The sequence below is a fragment of the Cornus florida genome, unplaced genomic scaffold (genome assembly GCF_030987335.1).
Source record: "Cornus florida cultivar Cherokee Brave unplaced genomic scaffold, ASM3098733v1 CherokeeBrave_3.0.0_Hap2_Chr06, whole genome shotgun sequence".
In the NCBI taxonomy this organism is placed as follows: domain Eukaryota; kingdom Viridiplantae; phylum Streptophyta; class Magnoliopsida; order Cornales; family Cornaceae; genus Cornus; species Cornus florida.
In genome coordinates this window covers 49,581,940-49,601,679 of record NW_026775576.1, presented here as the reverse complement: position 1 = coordinate 49,601,679, position 19,740 = coordinate 49,581,940, and the positions used below count along the sequence as shown (strand labels likewise).

At 36.5% G+C, this 19,740-nt stretch overlaps 1 protein-coding gene across 8 annotated transcripts; it reads left to right on the top strand.

Annotated features, from left to right (window-relative positions):
• Positions 1–1,190: 1,190 nt before the first annotated feature.
• Positions 1,191–19,456, top strand: LOC132311474 (uncharacterized). Of its 8 annotated transcripts, none has more exons than XR_009483017.1 (6): positions 1,191–1,486; positions 1,662–1,931; positions 2,107–2,274; positions 3,947–4,014; positions 9,495–9,727; positions 10,123–10,729. XR_009483017.1 is itself a non-coding variant. In XM_059809377.1 (5 exons), the coding sequence occupies exons 3-5, from the start codon at positions 2,242–2,244 to the stop codon at positions 13,282–13,284; spliced, it is 483 nt and encodes a 160-aa protein (XP_059665360.1). In that variant the 5' UTR covers positions 1,191–1,486; positions 1,662–1,931; positions 2,107–2,241; the 3' UTR covers positions 13,285–13,790. The 8 variants fall into 8 exon arrangements, 2 of the variants coding, with proteins under 2 accessions (XP_059665360.1, XP_059665361.1); XR_009483020.1 differs by lacking the exon at positions 10,123–10,729 and adding an exon at positions 10,033–10,106; XR_009483019.1 differs by lacking the exons at positions 9,495–9,727; positions 10,123–10,729 and adding an exon at positions 19,196–19,456.
• Positions 19,457–19,740: the final 284 nt, after the last annotated feature.

The window sequence follows — 19,740 nt, the reverse complement described above, 5'->3', positions numbered from 1 at the left end:
AATTCATGGCCAGCTTGAGCCGACCGAAGAGTCAGAAGAACTGCTCCGAACACATCTTCTACAAGCTCAAATAAAGAAGCGAATAGGCAGTGTAAACACTTTGCACTGACAAAACAGCTCAGTTTAGATAAGGTTTGACAGAATGGATCTGTTATGAGTTCAAGTTCCTCATGAAGATCCCCTGGTCATTAGCCTGATGGTAGTAGAATACTTGGTTCGGAGAGTCTTGATTGATCCAGAAAGCAGCGCGAATGTCATGACAAGAATAACGTTTGACCGGCTTGAAATTGCACCAGAAAAGCTCAAGCCTACAGGAAATCCACTGTTAAGTTTCGATGGGAAGTGGGTGGAGCCTATTGGTATGGTCGAGCTGCCAGTACTTGCTGCTAAAAGAGAGTTGATGGAAAGCTTTATAGTCATGGAGATTTACCCATCTTATAATCTCTTGATGGGAAGAGGGTAGATTCATAGAGTCCAAGGCATCCCCTTAACTTTGCACTAGATAATGAGTTGCTTAAGTCTAGATGGAAGCAAAGTGATTGATATCCATGGAGACTAAGCAACAGCCAAGAAGTGTTACTCTATAACTCTGAAGGCCGGCGGGAAAGGAAAAACACTAGTTCGATTTGACATCCTGAGATAGCAATTACAGGAACCTCCATCCTAAGAGGTTGGGGAAGAGGAAGAGCCTTTGGCCTTTACTGAAGAGCCCTTCGAGGATGTGCAAATTGATTTTCAAAGACTAGACAGAACCACAAGAGTAGGGTCAAGGCTCGTCGAGGAAGAGAAACTGCAGTTAGTTGATTTCTTGTCTAAAAATGCAGATGTGTTTGCCCAGAGCCATTCTGACATGCCAGGAATTGATCCCTCAGTGTCTTGTCATTCCCTCAATGTAGATCTGAACGCCAAGCCTGTTAGGCATAAATACTGTCCCTAAAGACCCTATTTTTAGGGACGAGCTTTAATTACTGTCTCTAAAGGCCCAAATAATTTTTTCCCCCCTCCGTGCCGTTGGTGGGAAACTTCGCGCCACATAAATGGTTTTTTTTAATAGAAAACATAATTAAAAATTAGTCTTTAGGGATGGTAAAGTAGTGAGACTAATGTGACATTATAAAACGACGTAGCTTTTGTCAATAGGTATATATATCATGCGTCCAACTTCCTCTACACATAAGCCTCAGCTTTCTCTCTCTGCTCTCTCTCTGCTCTCTCTCTCTCTCGCGTCGAAGCCCTGTCTCTCTCTCTGCTCTATCTCTTTAGATGAAAAAGATGCAGACAAGATGATGCTGTAGATTCGATATAGTCTCCCTATTCGAGTTGTCTCTCTGGTTCGCCTCTCTAGTCTCCTATTCGAGTATCTCTTTGGTTCGCCTCTCTATTCGAGTTCTCTCTCTGGTTTGGACACAACAAACAGCCATTTGGAGCCATAATTTTTTCAAATTTTAGACGACTATACACATCAATTTGGAGCAAAAAAATCAAGGTTCGTCTATCCCCCTTTCTATATATGTATCTGTTAGTTTTGATTTTTTGATTAAGAGTGTTTTATTTATTTATTTTTGGATCTTTCTGTAGTTTGTTTTTTTTTTTTTTTTTTTTTTTTTTTTTTTTATGCAAATACGTATTATAGGGTTTCAAAATTGCAAGTGAAATTGCAGATTTATTATAAGTGAAATTGCAAATTTGGAAGAACTTAGGAACAAAATAGCCAAGCGAGTTGAGGAGCTTTCCATTGAGGGTTCTGTCCCAACACCATCTCCATCTGGGAACTCCATTGGAGCTATCAATCTGAATGTTTCTAACCCAGCTAAGATGAATGATTATGTTCATTCTTGGCTTTAGTGAACCAATAAGTTGGAGAAGGGTCTGTCTTAGCTGCGGTTTTCCGTGGATGTGCATTACACATCAATTTGGAGCAAAAAATCAAGGTTCGTCTATCCCTTTCGATATATATATATATATATATATATATATATATATATATATATATGTTTTGATTTTTTGATTAATAGTGTTTTATTTAATTTTTTTTTTTGGATCTTTCTGTAGTTTTTTAATGCAAATACATATTATAAGGTTTCAAAATTGCAAATGAAATTGCAGATTTGGAAGAACTGAGGAACAAAATAGCTAAGCGAGTTGAGGAGCTTTCCATTGAGGGTTATGTCCTAACACCATCTCCATTTGGTAACTTCATTGGAGCTACCGATCAGAATGTTCCTAACCCTGCTGATATGAATGATTCTGTTCATCCTTGGCTCTACTGAACTAGTAAGTTGGAGAAGGGTCTGTCTTAGCTGTGGTTTTCCGTGGATGTGCGTCTTTATTTTATAAAATAAATAAATAAATAATTATATGAGTAGCTACCTGGTTTGTCTGTTGTCCGTCTTTGGCTTGGACTGCTGATTAGTAATATACACGCGTTCTCGTTTTAACGCTTTCAGTTACAGATTAAAGGAAATAAACTCTTATCGGTCATTTGATTAGACAGTGGAATGTTCAATTATATATTTCATTGTTATTGCATCCTTCAAATATTCAATTGTCTTTATTTCTTTTTTTCTTTTTTTTTAATTTTTGGTTGTGATTTGGGAGGGAGTCCTTTAGAAATCTTATTCTATTTAAAGATCAAGGCACCTTTGCACTGGTTAAAACTTAGAAAATCTATCGACTGTGCTATGGGAATTGAGTAAATCGACGAATTTGATGGAGTGAAAATTCACATCTTTCAAGGAATATAAGTGCAATCAAACATATTTTAGAAAGAGGATGGGGGGCAAATCCAAATTTAAATTGGTTGTTTGGTTATTAAAACTTGAGGAAAACTGTGGCAGCTTGTTCCTTTATTAAACTACTTAGTTGATTATGTTCCATGATGCATACTTTAGGGAAATAGTTGGATGAACATACTTCTTTCTTCTTGTTATGCAAATGCATTGAATTAAGTGTATTGTCAGTTCAATAATCATGATACACTTTTAATTGTCCATGTTGTTTGACGATGAAAAGAAGCTAAATTTCTTCTTCTTCTTCTTCTTCTTCTTTTTCTTCTTCTTCTTCTTCTTCTTCTTCTTCTTTTTTATTTTTTTTTTATTATTTATTGTCTTTAAGGAACTTTAAATTGTCCATGTTGTTTGACGATGAAGAGACATTTAGCTTCTCTTTGATTAATAAAGAATTTTCAGTCTGTAATCAGTGGATGCATGATTCCTCTCTGTCTCTAAACTAAATCAGAGTGTTTGAAGATGTTAAGAAAAATAATTGGGTAGTTTTGATTTTTTTGACAGTCCTTTAGGGACAACACATAAACTGTCCCTAAAGACACCCTTTTTGGTGATAGTCCTAACATTTCCGTCCCTAAAAGACCAAAAAAAAAAATACGCCTCCAATATGATGGCGGCCAAATTTCGCCTATCTTGGCTAGTCATTTTGGTGACATTGTGATTGACAAACTCTTTGCAAGATTTGTACATTATGTGGCTGAGAATCAGTTCGTGGAGAAACTGAAGTGCTTCAACATAGTTGTTTCGTTAACAAAGAAGTGACCATTCACAAAGGGCAAATAATGGTGTTGTAATTTAGGATTTAGAAATATGCTATGTTAATTAACATGATATATGTGTGTATGTGTGTGTGTGTGTGTGTGTGTGTGTGTGTGTGATGTTTTTCTGGCACAATAACAATAGGCATATGCTCTGCCCCTCTATGATATAAGAATATGTATCAGTATTTTAACATTATGCATTTGGTATGCAAATTTATGAAATAAAAAATATTGTGAATTCAATGGATTTGTAAATTTTGCACTAGCTCAAAATGTTTAGTTAAACACGTAAAGTGCCAGTACTTTATATTTTTGGAATATCCCATTTATTTGTTTTAGTTGATTGGATTGATAGTTTGGAATGTTTTCTATTAGTTGCTTGTTTGTTTCGTGCTGCAGGTCTTCTCTACAAGGACTACCAGAGCGACCAGAAGTTTAGTGTCACTACTTACTCTTCTACTGGTGTTGTAAGTGTTTTTTATTTTTTATATTTAATTTTTTTTTCCGTTGCTTCTTATATCTGTATATTTGATTTTTTGATTATTATGGCTTTGTACATACGTGTGTGTGTGTGTGGGCATTTGTATTATCATATTGCTATACCCTTTCTGATCTTTGTTTCACTTTCAACTTTTGGTCTATGTGGTTAATACATAGACTTAAAACATGTGTGTGTGTGTGTGTGCATTTATTATCATTTTGTTCCACATTAACTTTGGTATATGTTGTGCATGGTTTTACGTCTTTGTTTATCCATTTTAAAAATTGGGTGCTGGTATGCTTTCTAGTTTGCTAGCATTCTGGGATGTATAACTATAAACTTTTTAAACAATTTTTAGCATTCTGGGAGCGAGTCCTTTATATTTTTTAAGTCACCTACTTGCCTATGCATTGTATACAATTTTTTATTTTGTTATATTAAGAACCAACAATGTCTACATTTCTGACATTTTTTTCTTTTTCCTTTGACGAGAAGATGTAATCTACTGAAAAGAAGTTGGAACTTGCTTGCTTTTAGTCATAACGAGTTATTGGATTTTCAAATTTTTTATTGGTAGAAGTTCTAAAACTTTTGTTTTTGTCTTCTTTTAACTTGCTTAATTTTTAAGCTCTACCATGATATTTACTCAATCTCTTTAGAACTTGTAGTTAGTGTCAGGATCTTTATATCTATCATCATTTTTGTTACATGTGTTGTAAATTCTCTTAAATTAATTCAAGGATTTATGCATTAAGGTGTTTTTGTTTTTATTTTTGAATCATGATTTATGGAAAAACAAGTCTTTTGGAGAGAGTGAACATGGTTTTAATACATAAACAACATGTTATCTGATCAATTGTAGAAACTACTTCTCTCTATGATAATGTAAGTTGGAATTGTAATATAGATTTACATTATTGAATGGGATAGGACTAGCCACCTGTCATGGAAGAAGTTGAAAGAGTTATAAAATATTTAACACATGCATCAAATGATTTTTGTTTATAACTACTGAACTTTTTTTTTTTTTTTTTTTTTTTTTTGTATAGCCAATTACATGGATAATTCTTGGATTCATCATCACACTAGGGGTAGTCGAAAGTATTTTGATGGCAAAAAAAGCTTCATTAAGGTGGCTAGTCGTCATGCAACGTCAGACCGTAGGTCTCGATGTCCGTGTTGTCGTTGCAAAAACATTATGGGGTATATTCAAATTGAAGAAATTGAGCAGCATCTCTTAAGTTATGGGATGGACAGGGAGTATACCAATTAGATATATCACGGGGAGGTTCCTCAAAGCAACAATAATGTTATTAATGATGCTAATGTTAGTGAGGGAGCTATCCAAGATGAAGATGGAAATATAGATAATGTATTTGAGAAGTTGGATAACGTACAAATGGGAACCTTCGCTAATGCACAACAAGAAGATTCGCCTGAAATTGATGTGGGAGGAGGAAGCTTTGATAAATTGTTAAAAGATGCACATTGTGAATTGTGGCCAGGTTGTACAAAATTCTTTAAATTGTCAGCAATATTAAAGTTGTTCCATGTGAAGGTTTCAAGCCGAATGAGCAAAAAAGCATTTGACATGATGCTTGAGGCATATAAGGAAATGCTCCCTAATGGCAATGTGTTACCAAAATCTCATTACTAGATTAAAAGCTTGTTGCGAGATTTGGGTCTCGGATACGAGTGTATCTATACATGTAAACATGATTGTGTTCTATTTTGGAAGGAGAATGCAGATAAAGAAAACTGTCCACAATGTGGTGAGTCGAGGTATAAACCTCACAAAGGTAAGGATAAGAAAATCCCTCAAAAGGTTCTTCGGCATTTCGCTTTAAAATCAAGACTACAACGGTTATTTATATCGAAGGATACAGCCTTAGACATGCGGTGGCATAAGGAGAAAAGTATGAAGGAGACAACTGAGTTAAGACATCTAGCTGATTCAAAAGCTTAGGAGGATTTTGATAATAGGCATAGTTGGTTTGCTGCAGATCCTCGAAATGTTCGTATCGGATTAGCAACTGATGGATTCAATCTATTTGGTAACATGAGCAATGCCTATAGTATGTGACCTGTGATGATTGTGCCTTACAATTTGCCACCTTGGATATATATGATTGAACCATATGTGTTTATGTCATTGCTTATTCCTGGTCCAACATCACCTGGTGATGACATTGATGTCTATTTGCGACCTTTGGTTAAAGAGTTTAAAGAATTGTGGAGGGATGGTGTGATGACGTGTGATGCCTATATTAAATGTAACTTTAAAATACATGCAACAATGATTTGGACCATTATTGACTTTTTTGCCTATGTGATGGCATATGGATGGATGATAAAGGGTTATCTAGCATGTTCGAATTGTAATGAACAAACATGCTCTTGTTATTTGAAACACGGATGGAAGATATGTTATTTAAGAAGTTGTATGTTTTTGTCGTTAGATCATGTTTTCAGGAAGCGTTACAAGCAATTTAATGGTGAGAAGCAAGACAAAGGCCCACCAAATTAGTTAATAGGTGATGATATTTTGGAGCAACTTAAACTTATACTTGAGGTTAGTTTCAGAAAGGGACCAAATAACAAGAAGTGAACTCGTGAGGAATTTGAACTTAACTGGACAAAGAAGAGTATTTTCTTTAAACTACCTTATTGGTAGACCTTTTTGTTGCGGCATAACCTGGACGTTATGCATATAGAGAAAAACATATGCGATAATGTGTTGGGGACATTATTGGACATCGAAGGAAAAATGAAAGACACATTCAAAAGTCGGTTGGATTTAGAAGTAATGAAAATTAGAAAAGAACTCCAACTTAGGCGTAATGGTGAAAAATTTGAGATGCCATGAGCACGCTACACAATGTCAAAGAATGATAAAAGGCAACTGTGTGAATAGCTAAAATCGGTTAAGTTTCCAGATGGCTATGCATTAAACATAAGTCGGTGTATGAATGTTAATAACTGTAAGATATCTGGATTGAAAAGTCATGATTCACATGTTCTCTTACAGCGTCTCCTCCCTATAGCTATACGAGGATTCTTAGATTCTAATATTTGTAACACAATAGCAAAGCTTGGTTTATTCTTTAAAGAATTGTGTTGTCAAACTCTTAAACTGGATGTCTTAGAGGCAATAGAAAGGGACATTGCTGTTGTATTATGAAAGTTGGAGATGATATTTCCTCCGTCATTTTTTGACATTATGGTCCACTTGGCTTTGCATTTGCCTCATGAAGCCATCATCGTAGGCCCCGCACAATATCGGTGGATGTACCCCATTGGTGCTGTATTTTTTGAGTACACCAACATTATTTTTATGACAAGTTTTATCGGTCTGTTATAGATATAAAATTCTGTAATACTTTTAATGATTATATAGATTTTTGTGTACTCTCAAATTGTGTGTGCATAACAAAGCACGTCCTGAAGGGTCCGTTGCTGAAGCTTACGTGGATAGTGAATGCGTCACATTTTGTTCAAAATTTCTCGGAGGGATTGAGACATGGTTCAATCGAGAAGAAAGAAATAGTAAGAGGGACTACAACAATAATTGGTCTACTAGTTCAGATCTAAAGCAAGTGGTTCGACCTCTAGGGGAGCAAAAATTGGAGATATTACCTCGTGAGGAGTTAGAGATGACCCGATTGTACGTGTTACAAAATTCTGGAATAGTTGAGTCATACGGAGAGTAAGTAACTCATTTCATGTTATGCCTTATTAGATTATGTGAATATATGGTGTATTTGTTAATACATGTACACAATTATATCTTAACATCATGTAATTGCTTAGAAAACACAAGGTAGAACTTGAGAGACAAGATCCGTGCAATGTTCCTAAAAGACATGCAAAAGAATTTTCGAGATGGTTTGAAAAACAAGTAAGTCCATCGTGTACATATTGGAATTAATTAAATCATATTCTTTCATTAATTTAAATGATGTCATTCATTCGCTTAACATTATATTTTTTCAATAGATAAAGGAAATGCGTCATCATCAAAGGGAAATAACTAGTGATGATTTGTATTCTTTAGCATGTGGACCTCTAAGTCGAGTAAGTCGATATTCTGCTTGCATTGTAAATGGGATTAGGTTCCATACTAAGGAAAGGGAGCGAAATCGACGAACACAGAATAATGGTGTGTTAGTGAAAGGAGAAAGCGAAGATTACTATGGTGTTCTAACAGATATCATTGAGTTACAATATCTTTTGGGTAGACAAGTTTTTCTTTTCAAATATGATTAGTTTGATGTTAGGAGTGGTATACATAAAGATACCTATTTCATGAGCGTAAATGTAGCTAGTAAAGTATACAAAAATGAGCCATTTGTATTAGCAAATCAAGCAAAACAATGCTTCTACGTCAAATACAACAAATTGCAAGGAACATGGGAGGTAGTTTAAGATATAACAAATAGAAGCTCGTTTGATGTACTTGAAGTAGAGGTTGAAGCCGGAGTAGAAGATGAAATGCTCAATTCTCCAGCATACCAAGAGAATGAACCAAGCATCGTTGATAGGGTGGTTAAAGCAAACTTGGACATGGATCCACTCCCTTTGAACAGGGGTGATTTGGAAAGTGAAATTCTTGATGCTGAAATGATTCAAAAATGTAGGGGTGAAGCAGCAATTAATGAGGACTTTTGGGTTGTCGAGAATGATAATGGAACTGACATTGACAATAGTTCAAATGAGAAACTAGAATTACTATTCGAAGATGATACTGATTTGGATGACATGTGAAACTTTCGTAATGTTGAGCATGGACATTATTTCCTTTGTTTTGATCTAGTTCTAGTTTGTAGCTAGTTTGGCTTTTTCTTTTGTGCCTTGAGCTTTTGGTTCCCCTTTGTTTTGATTGTTTGCTCCTTTAATAGATATGCAACTTATATAAAGTTTTTAGCTGTAACTGACCATCCTCCAATCATATATAGCAGAAAATGTTCATATCTTGTTTGCTTCTTTAATAGAATATGATAGCTGGACATATCATGGAATCCGATTCCTTGAGATAGATCTCATTTTTTATGTTGCTACAGTTTTTGCCATTTGATTTCTATTAGACTAATTATAGATCACTAAATTTACATTTTCTGTTTATATTATGAAGCATGGTAGTTTAATAATTATGGACACCTCTGAGGCTCCAATGCGTAGAGTATTAAGGTCCCGAGTGGCTCAAACTGAGCCACCAGCTATAAGTTTACCTGCTAGCTTGCCTTAAACTGAGGCACCATCTACAAGTTTACCTGCTACACAGCAGAATGGAGAAGGTGGTGGTAGTAATTTAACAAATCAGCAGCCTAGTATTGAAGGTGACGGTAGTAATTCATAGACGAGGCCACAACCAAGTAGAAGTGATAAATATGCTTCATCATTGATTAACCATAAGCTCTTTTGTAAAATGCCTATGTTTTAATTAAGATGACAAATTTATTTTTCAAGGCCGTGGAAAAACGAAGAATGTCGCCCTACAAAAAGCTAAGGCACTCTATGGAAAAGATGTTCTAATTCCAGTAGAGTTTGGGATGAGGTATACTAAACCCGTAGGAAAAAATAGAAAATTATGGATGGCGGAAGTTGGCATCCACACGAGAGATAAAGAAGCACTACTAAATTTCAAAACGTGGAGGGATATTCCAGAATCTGAGAGACAGGTTTGCTATTACCATTTTAAGGTAATGAGTTCTTTTCTTTTCACCTAAGAAACTACTTTTTTTTCTTCATATTTTCAGTGTTGCACAATCTTAAATAAAATGCATCTATAACTGAAAAACTGAAAGAGTTAAGAGGAGTAGAGATCTCGGAGATTGCATTTTATATTTGTGCTTTCCTCTACTCTTCTGTTGAATTTCAAGCAGTGACTTTGGCATACGTGATTTAGCTCTAGTGGTCTGATCGCTGTGAGGAGTATGGAGATTTAGTTTTATCAAAACAAAAGAATTTCAAAAGGTTTTAATGTAATAATTTTTTATATGTGCAGGGTTGTCTTAATATGGATTAATATATATATATATATATATATATATATATATATATATATATATATATATATATATGCGTACCACTGCAGGAATATATATGCTGCCTAAATGTTGCTAGGACGTTGTCAGAAACTTTAGAGACGGTGGATTATAGTTTCAAAATCTGAAACAGCAGGCACGTCTATGTTCTTCTCTTTCCCGTTAATTCGTGTTCTGTGCATGCCTATTTAAGACTCCGGGGGTTAATCAAAGATTAAAATAGATGAAATGAATGTTATGATTCATCCTGTATGCATGTTTAAATCAGTTTTTAGTTCCATCGTATTAATCTGTCTTGGTGTTGCTTAAAAGTATTAACTTAAATCTTGTTGCCGATTGTTTTCAAATCTGGTGTTAAATTCTTATTGTGATCGTATATCTATGTTGGAGGATTAGTCTGACACATTAAAAGAGCTCTAGAATAAGTACTTAAAACAGTGCTCAAATTCACCAAATTAATCTGTTGTGGGTTGCTTACAATTTCAGACTAAGTTTCTGTGATCAGTGCTTTTAAACCTATGTTCTATGCATGCTATCATTGCATATCAATGATTTAAAATTTATCTAAGACTGAGTTTAAACCTAGAACAAAGATTTAGACACATCACAGAGGCTCCGTTAATCACCGGAGTTGGAGGAAAAGACACAGAAACAGTCGACGACATCTAAGGAGAGAAGAGCAGGCTCCAGAGGAGGAGGAGCCACCTCTTCCTAACCTAAGAGCCGGCTCCCTAAGGTGTGGAGCCGGCTCCACCTTGCTAGGATCCAGCTCTCAAGGGGTTAGAGCCGGCTCTTTTTGAAGAAAAGCAGGCTCTGCATTTCTCAAGAGCCTGCTCTCACCTACAGTCTTCCAGTTTTGTTTTTTGGGCACTGTTTGACTGCGTGGGGTGTTTTGATCAGTTTAAATTGGCTTAAAGGATAGGGATGACTACTGTAGAGCTGTAAAAATAATGGTGAAACATTAATTTGTAGTTGGATTAAGGGATGAAGCAATACAAAGTTAAAGAAAAACTAAGGTGTTGCTTACTGTTTTGTAAATTTTGTGCACTGGAACTTAGTAAGATTTTGTGACATGATTTAATTATATATAAAAATCATATTTCCATAATATTATAAGCATAGGGAATTAACTAAACTTACCTATGCTTAGCTTGAGTTAAATTAATACTTAAATTTTCATTAACTGTATCAATTCGTGGACTATATTGGAGGATTTGCTAGGGTTATATACTGGAGCTTGGCAAGGTTGTTGTGTATGATTTAAATATATATATAAATCATAATTCTATAGTATTTGAAGTATAGTGAATTAACTGATTTTCGCTATGCTTAACTTGGGTGTATTTAATACTTAAATTGTACTAAATTGTATCAATTCATAGATTATTTTGGAAAATGTAAATGTGTGCAAATTGTGTAGCAATTTATATTATTGGAGTTGGATTTTAGGCTTGGTATTGAATGCCTAATATTTATGTATATAAATTAACTTATCTTGTGCATATTGTGGAATGTGGTTGATGACTATTTAATATTGTTTTGTCAACTATGTTAACTGGAGGATTGTATGTACCGGTATGAGACGGTGACATACTAGGTATGGATTAGTTCAAGCACTAAATCCTACCTAATTTGGAATGTGTTTGATTAACCATAAAAAGGTTAAGTCCTACTTATATGGATATATATGAACCGGTATGAGACGGTGTCATATTAAGGCTGGCTTAGTTTAAAACACTAAGACCTACCTATATTGGGAATGGATTAATTCAAAACACTAAGTCCTATCTAATTTGGATTAAGGTATGGATTAACCATAAAGGTTAAGTCCACCACATACTTATATCATGTCAATCAAATAAATTAAATGACCTATTATGGTTTCAGGTTGGATTTGTTATACATATATCAGACCACTATACAGATGGATGATATTTTGTATTAGGAGTATGGACTTTATATATTTATTATATGTGCCATGGTATGAGCTTGAGTCTCAGGACCATGGTTAGGACACGTATATTGCCTAGGATAGATAACTGGACATAGGTGTTGTTCCCTGGTAGGTCTAGGTACTCATGCCCCCCTTCGGGTCCGTATTCGCATGTTGCCTTCTATTCAGGCTGAGACACAGACCTACTGGACTAGCGAGCGTCCTATAGTGTGTACTATATATACATATATGGACTACTCTAGATATTGTTGAGTCTTTCTAGGATGTATCTGCGTATCGAATTACTGTTTGGATCGTAGTAGATCATGACTTGCATGTGGGCCTGACCCACTCCTTTATTTTTTAGGTGCTCGTCAATTCCAGAGCTAGAGGTTGATCATACAGAGCAGATACAGATATTCATTCCTCCGACTATGTAGGAATCTTCTCTATGATAGCTCTAGATTTTATTTCTGTCATTTCTGTTTCGGTTTGAGAATTTGAATAAGGGGTCCAATGGATGGATTCTTGAGTTGTAAACTTATGGAGGTTTTGGAACATCGAATTAGACTAATTATGATACAAGGTTTTTCTTTTAGTTTCTTTCAGCTTATTATATTATTTTTTAATTTACTTTATATTCCGTGTTCGTTTTAAAATACTTTAATTGTTCGATATCCCTCGGGTTTGGGCCTGGGCCTGATCAACCCGTGTCTCGGATCCGAGGGGTATCACAGTTGGTATCAGAGCACTCTCGGTTCAAGTGTCTCTAGGGTGTTTCATATTAAGTCTTCCTCGTAGCGTTATCTCTTGATTAGAGCTTAAGTTTAAGATTCATTGAATTCCTTTATGGTTCTTTTAGAAAGTACTGATGTCAATCTTATTCTGTAATTTTAGAATGTTTGGCACTAGGAGAAGGATGTGGTCCACGATGAAAGGAAAGAGGGACCAGAAGAAGAGGAAGGTTACTCTGACGATTCCTCTACGACGGCCAACCAAGAAGGCAAAGCTGGAGACCAAGGACTTGTATCCAGTCAGTGTTGTCTCGGAGTATAAGGCCAGGAAGGTTTCTTGTGTGCGGGATTGGCCACCATATTGTGGATCGAACATGACTCGTTGGTGCTCGAAGCTAAGCCAAGTGGAGAGGAAAACCCCGAAGAAGCTCAGGATGGAGGAGATACCGGAGCGTCCAAGATGGAGGTTACTGGGGTTCAAGAATGAATGTTCTTCTAGGAGTGATATGATTTTCATTACTAGTAGGAGTGGGGGTGTTATTTAAAGAATAGTACTATTTAACTGTCATACACTATTATGTTAAAGAATATATTACGTTTATTCATTTGACGGTTTTGGTTTGGAAAAGTTCTTAATAAAGTAAACTCATGGTTTTGGCTATCTTTATTGTGTTTTGTGATAACATTTTTGTATTTATACACATGTGGTTTTATAAGACTTTATTGGGATGTGTATGTTGCGATAATAGGTGATTATTACAGTGGAGTGATTGGGTTTTTGAACAGGTAAACAGATAATTGCTTATAAGTACGTTATGTTGAGACATGTTGATTACCAAGAAGTTTATAAGAGAACTTGTGTAAATCAATCTGGTAGGTTTGGTTTAGAAGGAGGCATTCCTAGGATAGAACCATAATCTATAAAAATATATGGGACGATTGTGGAGCATTTTGTCTTATCTTATGTGTTTTGCTCTACGGAGTATTTCGAAACATGGGATTTTCATGGATTGGTTAGTGACACGTATGAAGTAGACCTCAGGATATTGCTACATTGTTGGACAATACTGCCATTTCTCATAAGAGGATGGGCCTGTGACACTAGATATTGGTAGACTCAAATTTCTAACAAATCTTTTGGTCCTGGACATGCACACGTATGACGTGATACTTGAGATGGATTGGTTATCACTGCCATGCTCAAGTTATTTGTTTTGGAAAGGTCTATTGTGTTCACCATACCTAGTCAAGATATTTTACGTCGCTGCTATGCCACATTCTAGCGGGGACATTAGCACCTATTTGTTTCGGATAGAGTAGGAGATGGAGGAGGGGATTACTGTATCATCGGATAACATACCAATTGTACAGCATTTTTCGGATGTATTTCAGGAGATTCCAGGGATTGCCGCCTAGTCGCGAGATCGACTTTGTGATCGACTTAGCTCCAGGCACTACGCCTATTGCTAGGGCACCATATAGGATGGCGCCAGTGGAGATGTGAGAGCTGAGGGATCAGATTCAGCCCCTTAGCCAGGGTTTTATTCGCCGAAGTACTTCACCCTAGGGCAGCACCGGTTTTGTTTGTAAAGGAAAAGGACAGTTCACTTCGGCTGTGTATAGATTACAGGGAGTTGAACAAGGTTACTATACGTAACAAGTACCCTTTACCTAGGATTGATGACTTATTTAATCAGTTGAAGGGATCTACCTATTTCTCTAAGATTGATCTGTGGTGTGGATGTCATCAACTTCGGGTTTGGGAGCAGGATGTTCCGAGGATAGTGTTTCTCACTAGACATAGATCTTATAAGTTTCGGATGATGCCGTTTGGGTTGACTAATGCACCAGCGGTTTTTATGGATTGGATGAATAGAGTCTTCAGGGCGTACTTGGATCAATTTGTCATTGTTTTCATAGATGACATTTTGATGTACTCGAGGTCAGAGGACGATCATGTTAGACATCTTCGGATAGTTTTACTGACACTTCGTGAGCACCAGTTGTATGCCAAGTTCGAGAAGTGTGAATTTTGGCAACGGGAAGTGAAGTTTCTGGGTCACGTGGTGTCAGAAAGAGGAATAGCGGTGGATTCAGCCAAAGTTTTCAGCGGTGGTTAAGTGGGGACAGCCTACATCACCTACCGAGATTCGGAGTTTTCTCAGTCTGGCAGGATATTACAGGAGGTTCATCCAAGGGTTCTCAAAGATAGTAGGATCACTCACTCATCTGACTAAAAAGGGTGTACAGTTCGTGTGGAATGAGCACTGTCAGCGAGCTTTTGATGAGTTCAAAAGAAGTTGACTCTGCACTAGTTCTGGCTGCTCCATAGAGTGGGATAGAGTATCTTATCTACATAGATGTTTCATTGCAGGGTCTTAGATGTGTTTTGATGCAAGAGGAGCGACCAATTTCTTATGGATCTCGGAAGCTTAAGCCTCATGAGTTTAATTACCCAACACATGATTTGGAATTAGTAGCAATGGTCTTTGCCTTAAGTATTTGTAGGCCTTATCTGTTGGGTGAGTCCTTCAGATTATTTAGCGATCACAAGAGTCTGCAATATTTATTCACTCAGCGGGAGCTGAATATGAGACAGCGGAGATGGTGGGAGTTTGTAAAAGACTATCACTTTTCTATACAGTATCATCCAGGGAAAGCGAATATGGTGGCAGATGCACTCAGTCGCCGACCTGTTGGTAGCCTTTCTACTTTATTCACCACCAAGTGGAATGCTTTGAAGAGTGTATATGCGTTGTCAGACGCTTTTATGGCTTGCATGGTGGTTACACCTTCCATCATTCGCAAGGTTTTGCAAGCACAACTCACTGATCAACAGTGTATCGACAAAGTTACCGAGATAGCTTCTGGGGAAGTTCCATTTTACTATGTTGGCACTGATGAAGGCTTGAGGTACAAGGGACGCTTAGTGGTATCTTTTACTAACGATTTAAGGAAGGATAAGATGGCTGAGACTCATCACTCTGAGTTCTTTATTCATCCAGGAGGAGACAAGATGTATCAGGATATGAAGCGGCAGTTTTGGTGGGCAGGTATGAAGAGGGATATTGCATCTTAGCACTGCTTATCATCCTCAGACTGATGGACAGCCTGAAAGGGCGATTGTATGTGCACTGCGAAGAGTAGGCAGAAGAGTTATGCTGATCGGCGTACTCGTGCTTTGGAGTTTAGAGTTGGAGATCAAGTTCTCCTCGAAGTGTCGCCTATGAAAGGTGTTATGCGTTTTGGAAAGAAAGGGAAGTGGTCACTACGGTTTGTGGGTCTATTCATGATCACAGATCACGTTGGAGCTATTGCTTATCGGTTAGCACTTCCGAATACGTTGGATCGCGTACACAACGTATTCCATGTTTCTATGTTGCGGAAATTTTCTACGAGATGAAGATCGGTATCAACATATCGATGTTGGGGAGATTTAGTTGCAACCGGATGCAACTTATTTGGAGCCACCGTGTCGTATTGTCGACCGTAGGGATCAAATCATTCGTAACAAGGTTATTCCTTTAGTTCGTGTGCAGTGGAGTCATCGCAATGAGGCTGAATCCACTTGGGAACGGGAGGTTGTCATTCACTCGCAGTTTCCTGAATTCTGGGAAGAAGGTAAGAACGAATTCCGAGGACGGAATTCCTTTTGTTAGGGGGGAAGAATGTAATACCCCCAATTTAAAAGGACAGTCTTGGAATTTTATTATTTTATTTAATTGCATTTTTATTTAGATAATTGTTTTAATTACTTGTTAAGTTGCTCGTTTTTGTGAATTAATTGTTTTATTTTAATTGTTTATTTAAATTGTGTTTTGGGTTGTTTTATTATCTAAATTGTATACTTAAATTTTAGTATGTACGTGATTATGTGGCTTTGTGATTTAAATGTAATTTAGCTGTTTCATTTTTAGGGTTTTTGGTTGTCTTTAATTAAATCACGTCACGGGTTTTAGCCGACTTAGGGATGGTTTTATATTAGAATTAGGATTATAGTGTGAAGCCTATATATATACATATTATACGTTGGTTTAGGGTTACAAACAAAACCCTAGTCACCATAGACACGACTGTGAAACAGAGAGATACACAGAGAGCAACAGAGAGAGAATTCTGAGAGTTTAAAAGGGAGCTTTAAGGAGAAAGGAACGGGGGTTGCTTCTGGGTTGAACCAAGAGCACCAGAGGAGTGGAACGGTAGTATAGGACGTTGTCGAAAACTTTAGAGACGGTGGATTATAGTTTCAAAATCTAAAACTGTAGGCAAGTCTCTGTTCTTCTCTTTCCCATTAATTCGTGTTCTGTGCATGCCTAGTTAAGACTCCAGGGGTTAATCAAAGATTAAAATAGATGAAACGAATGTTATGATTCATCCTGTATGCATGTTTAAATCAGTTTTTAATTCCATCGTATTAATCTGTCTTGGTGTTGCTTAAAAGTATTAACTGAAATCTTGTTGCCAATTGTTTTCAAATCTGGTGTTAAATTTTTATTGTGATCGTATATCTATGTTGGAGGATTAGTCTAAGACATTAAATGAGCTCTAGAATAAGTACTTAAAACAGCGCTCGAATTCACCAAATTAATTTGTTGTGGGTTGCTTACAATTTCAGACTAAGTTTTTGTGATCAGTGCTTCTAAACCTATGTTCTATGCATGCAATCATTGCATATTAGTGATTTAAAATTTATCTAGGACTGAGTTTGAACCTAGAACAAAGATTTAAAAACATCACAGAGGCTCCGTTAATCACCGGAGTTGGAGGAGAAGACACAGAAACAGTTGACGGCATCTAAGGAGAGAAGAGCAGGCTCCAAAGGAGAGGGAGCCGCCTCTTCCTAACCTTAGAGCGGGCTCCCTAAGGTGTGGAGCTGGCTCTACCTTGCTAGGAGCTGGCTCCACCTTGCTAGGAGCTGGCTCCTAAGGCGTTGGAGCCGGCTCTTGTTGAAGAAGAGTAGGCTCTGCATTTTTTAAGAGCCTACTCTCACCTACAGTCTTCCAGTTTTGTTTTTTGGGCACTGTTTGACTGCGTGGGGTTTTTTGATCAGTTTAAATTGGTTTAAAGGATAGGGATGACTACTGTAGACCTGTAACAATAATGGTGAAACATTAGTTTGCAGTTGGATTAAGGGATGAAGCAATACAAAGTTAAAGAAAAACTAAGGTGTTGCTCACTGTTTTGTAAATTTTGTGCACTGGAACTTAGTAAGATTTTGTGACATGATTTAATTATATATATAAATCATATTTCCATAATATTATAAGCATAGGGAATTAACTAAACTTACCTATGCTTAGCTTGAGTTAAATTGATACGTAAATTTTCATTAATTGTATCAATTCGTGGACTATATTGGAGGATTTGCTAGGGTTATATACCGGAGCTTGGTAAGGTTGTTGTGTATGATTTAAATATATATATATATATAAAAATCATAATTCTATAGTATTTGAAGTATAGTTATTTAACTGATTTTCCCTATGCTTAACTTGGGTGTATTTGATACTTCAATTGTACTAAATTGTATCAATTCATGAATTATGTTTGAAAATGTAAATGTGTGCAAATTGTGTAGCAATTTACATTATTGAAGTTGGATTTTAGGCTCGGTATTGAATGCCTAATATTTATGTATATAGATTAGCTTATCTTGTGCATACTGTGGAATGTGGTTGATGACTATTTAATATTGTTTTGTCAACTATGTTAACTGGAGGATTGTATGTACCGGTATGGGACGGTGACATACTAGGTATGGATTAGTTTAAGCACTAAATCCTACCTAATTTGGAATGAGTTGGATTAACCATAAAAATGTTAAGTCCTACTTATATGGATATATATGAACCGGTTTGGGAAGGTGTCATATTAGGGCCGGCTTAGTTCAAAACACTAAGACCTACCTATATTGGGAATGGATTAGTTCAAAACACTAAGTCCTATCTAATTTGGATTAAGGTATGGATTAACCATAAAGGTTAAGTCCATCACTTACTTGTGTCATGTCAATTAAATAAATTGAATGACTTATTATGGTTTCAGGTTGGATTTGTTATACATATATCAGACCACTATATAGATGGATGATATTTTGTATTTGGAGTATGGACTTTATATATTTATTATATGTGTCATGGTATGAGCTTGAGTCTCAGGACCATGGTTAGGGTGCGTATATCACCTAGGATGGTTAACTGGACATAGGTGTTGTTCCCTGGTAGGTCTAGGTACTTATGCCCACCTTCGGGTGCGTATTCGCATGTTGCCTTTTATTCAGGCTGAGACAGACCTACTGGACTAACGAGCGTCCTATAGTGTGTACTATATATACATATATGGACTACTCTAGATATTGTTGAGTCTTTCTAGGATGTATCTGCGTATCAGATTACTATTTGGATCGTAGTAGATCAGGACTTGCAAGTGGGCCTGACCCACTCCTTTATTTTTCAGGTGCTCATCAGTTTCAGAGCTAGAGGTTGATCATGCAGAGCAGATACAGATATTCATTCCTCTGACTATATAGAAATCTTCTCTATGATAACTTTAGATTTTATTTCTGTCTTTTCTATTTTGGTTTGAGAATTTTAATAAGGGGTCCAATTGATGGATTCCCGAGTTGTAAACTTATAGAGGTTTTGGAACATCAGATTGGACTAATTATGATACAAGGTTTTTCTTTTAGTTTTTTTCAGCTTATTATTTTTTTTCTTATTTCACTTTGTATTCTGTGTTCATTTTAAAATACTTTAATTATTCGATATCCCTCGGGTTTGGGCCTGGGCCTGATCAACCCGTGTCTCGAATCCGAGGGATATCACAGTCGCCACCACTATGGTGGCAATATCAGTAGCCGCTGCCACCATAGTGGCGATATTATAACCACCTACGAGCACCACCACAACCACAATCACAACCACAACCACAAATCGAATGACGAATATGATGGCTAGAGCCAAATATTTTGGTACAAAATTATGAAGCTTTTTTATAACTAG

What these genes read in the sequence shown, in the direction of transcription:
- LOC132311474 (XM_059809377.1), top strand. Translation starts at nt 2,242, where the DNA reads ATGATTCTGTTCATCCTTGGCTCTACTGAACTA. An exon ending in TCCTTGGCTCTACTGAACTA is followed by an intron (nt 2,275 to 3,946) that starts GTAAGTTGGAGA and finishes TTCGTGCTGCAG; the next exon opens with GTCTTCTCTACAAGGACTAC. An exon ending in CTTACTCTTCTACTGGTGTT is followed by an intron (nt 4,015 to 12,902) that starts GTAAGTGTTTTT and finishes CTGTAATTTTAG; the next exon opens with AATGTTTGGCACTAGGAGAA.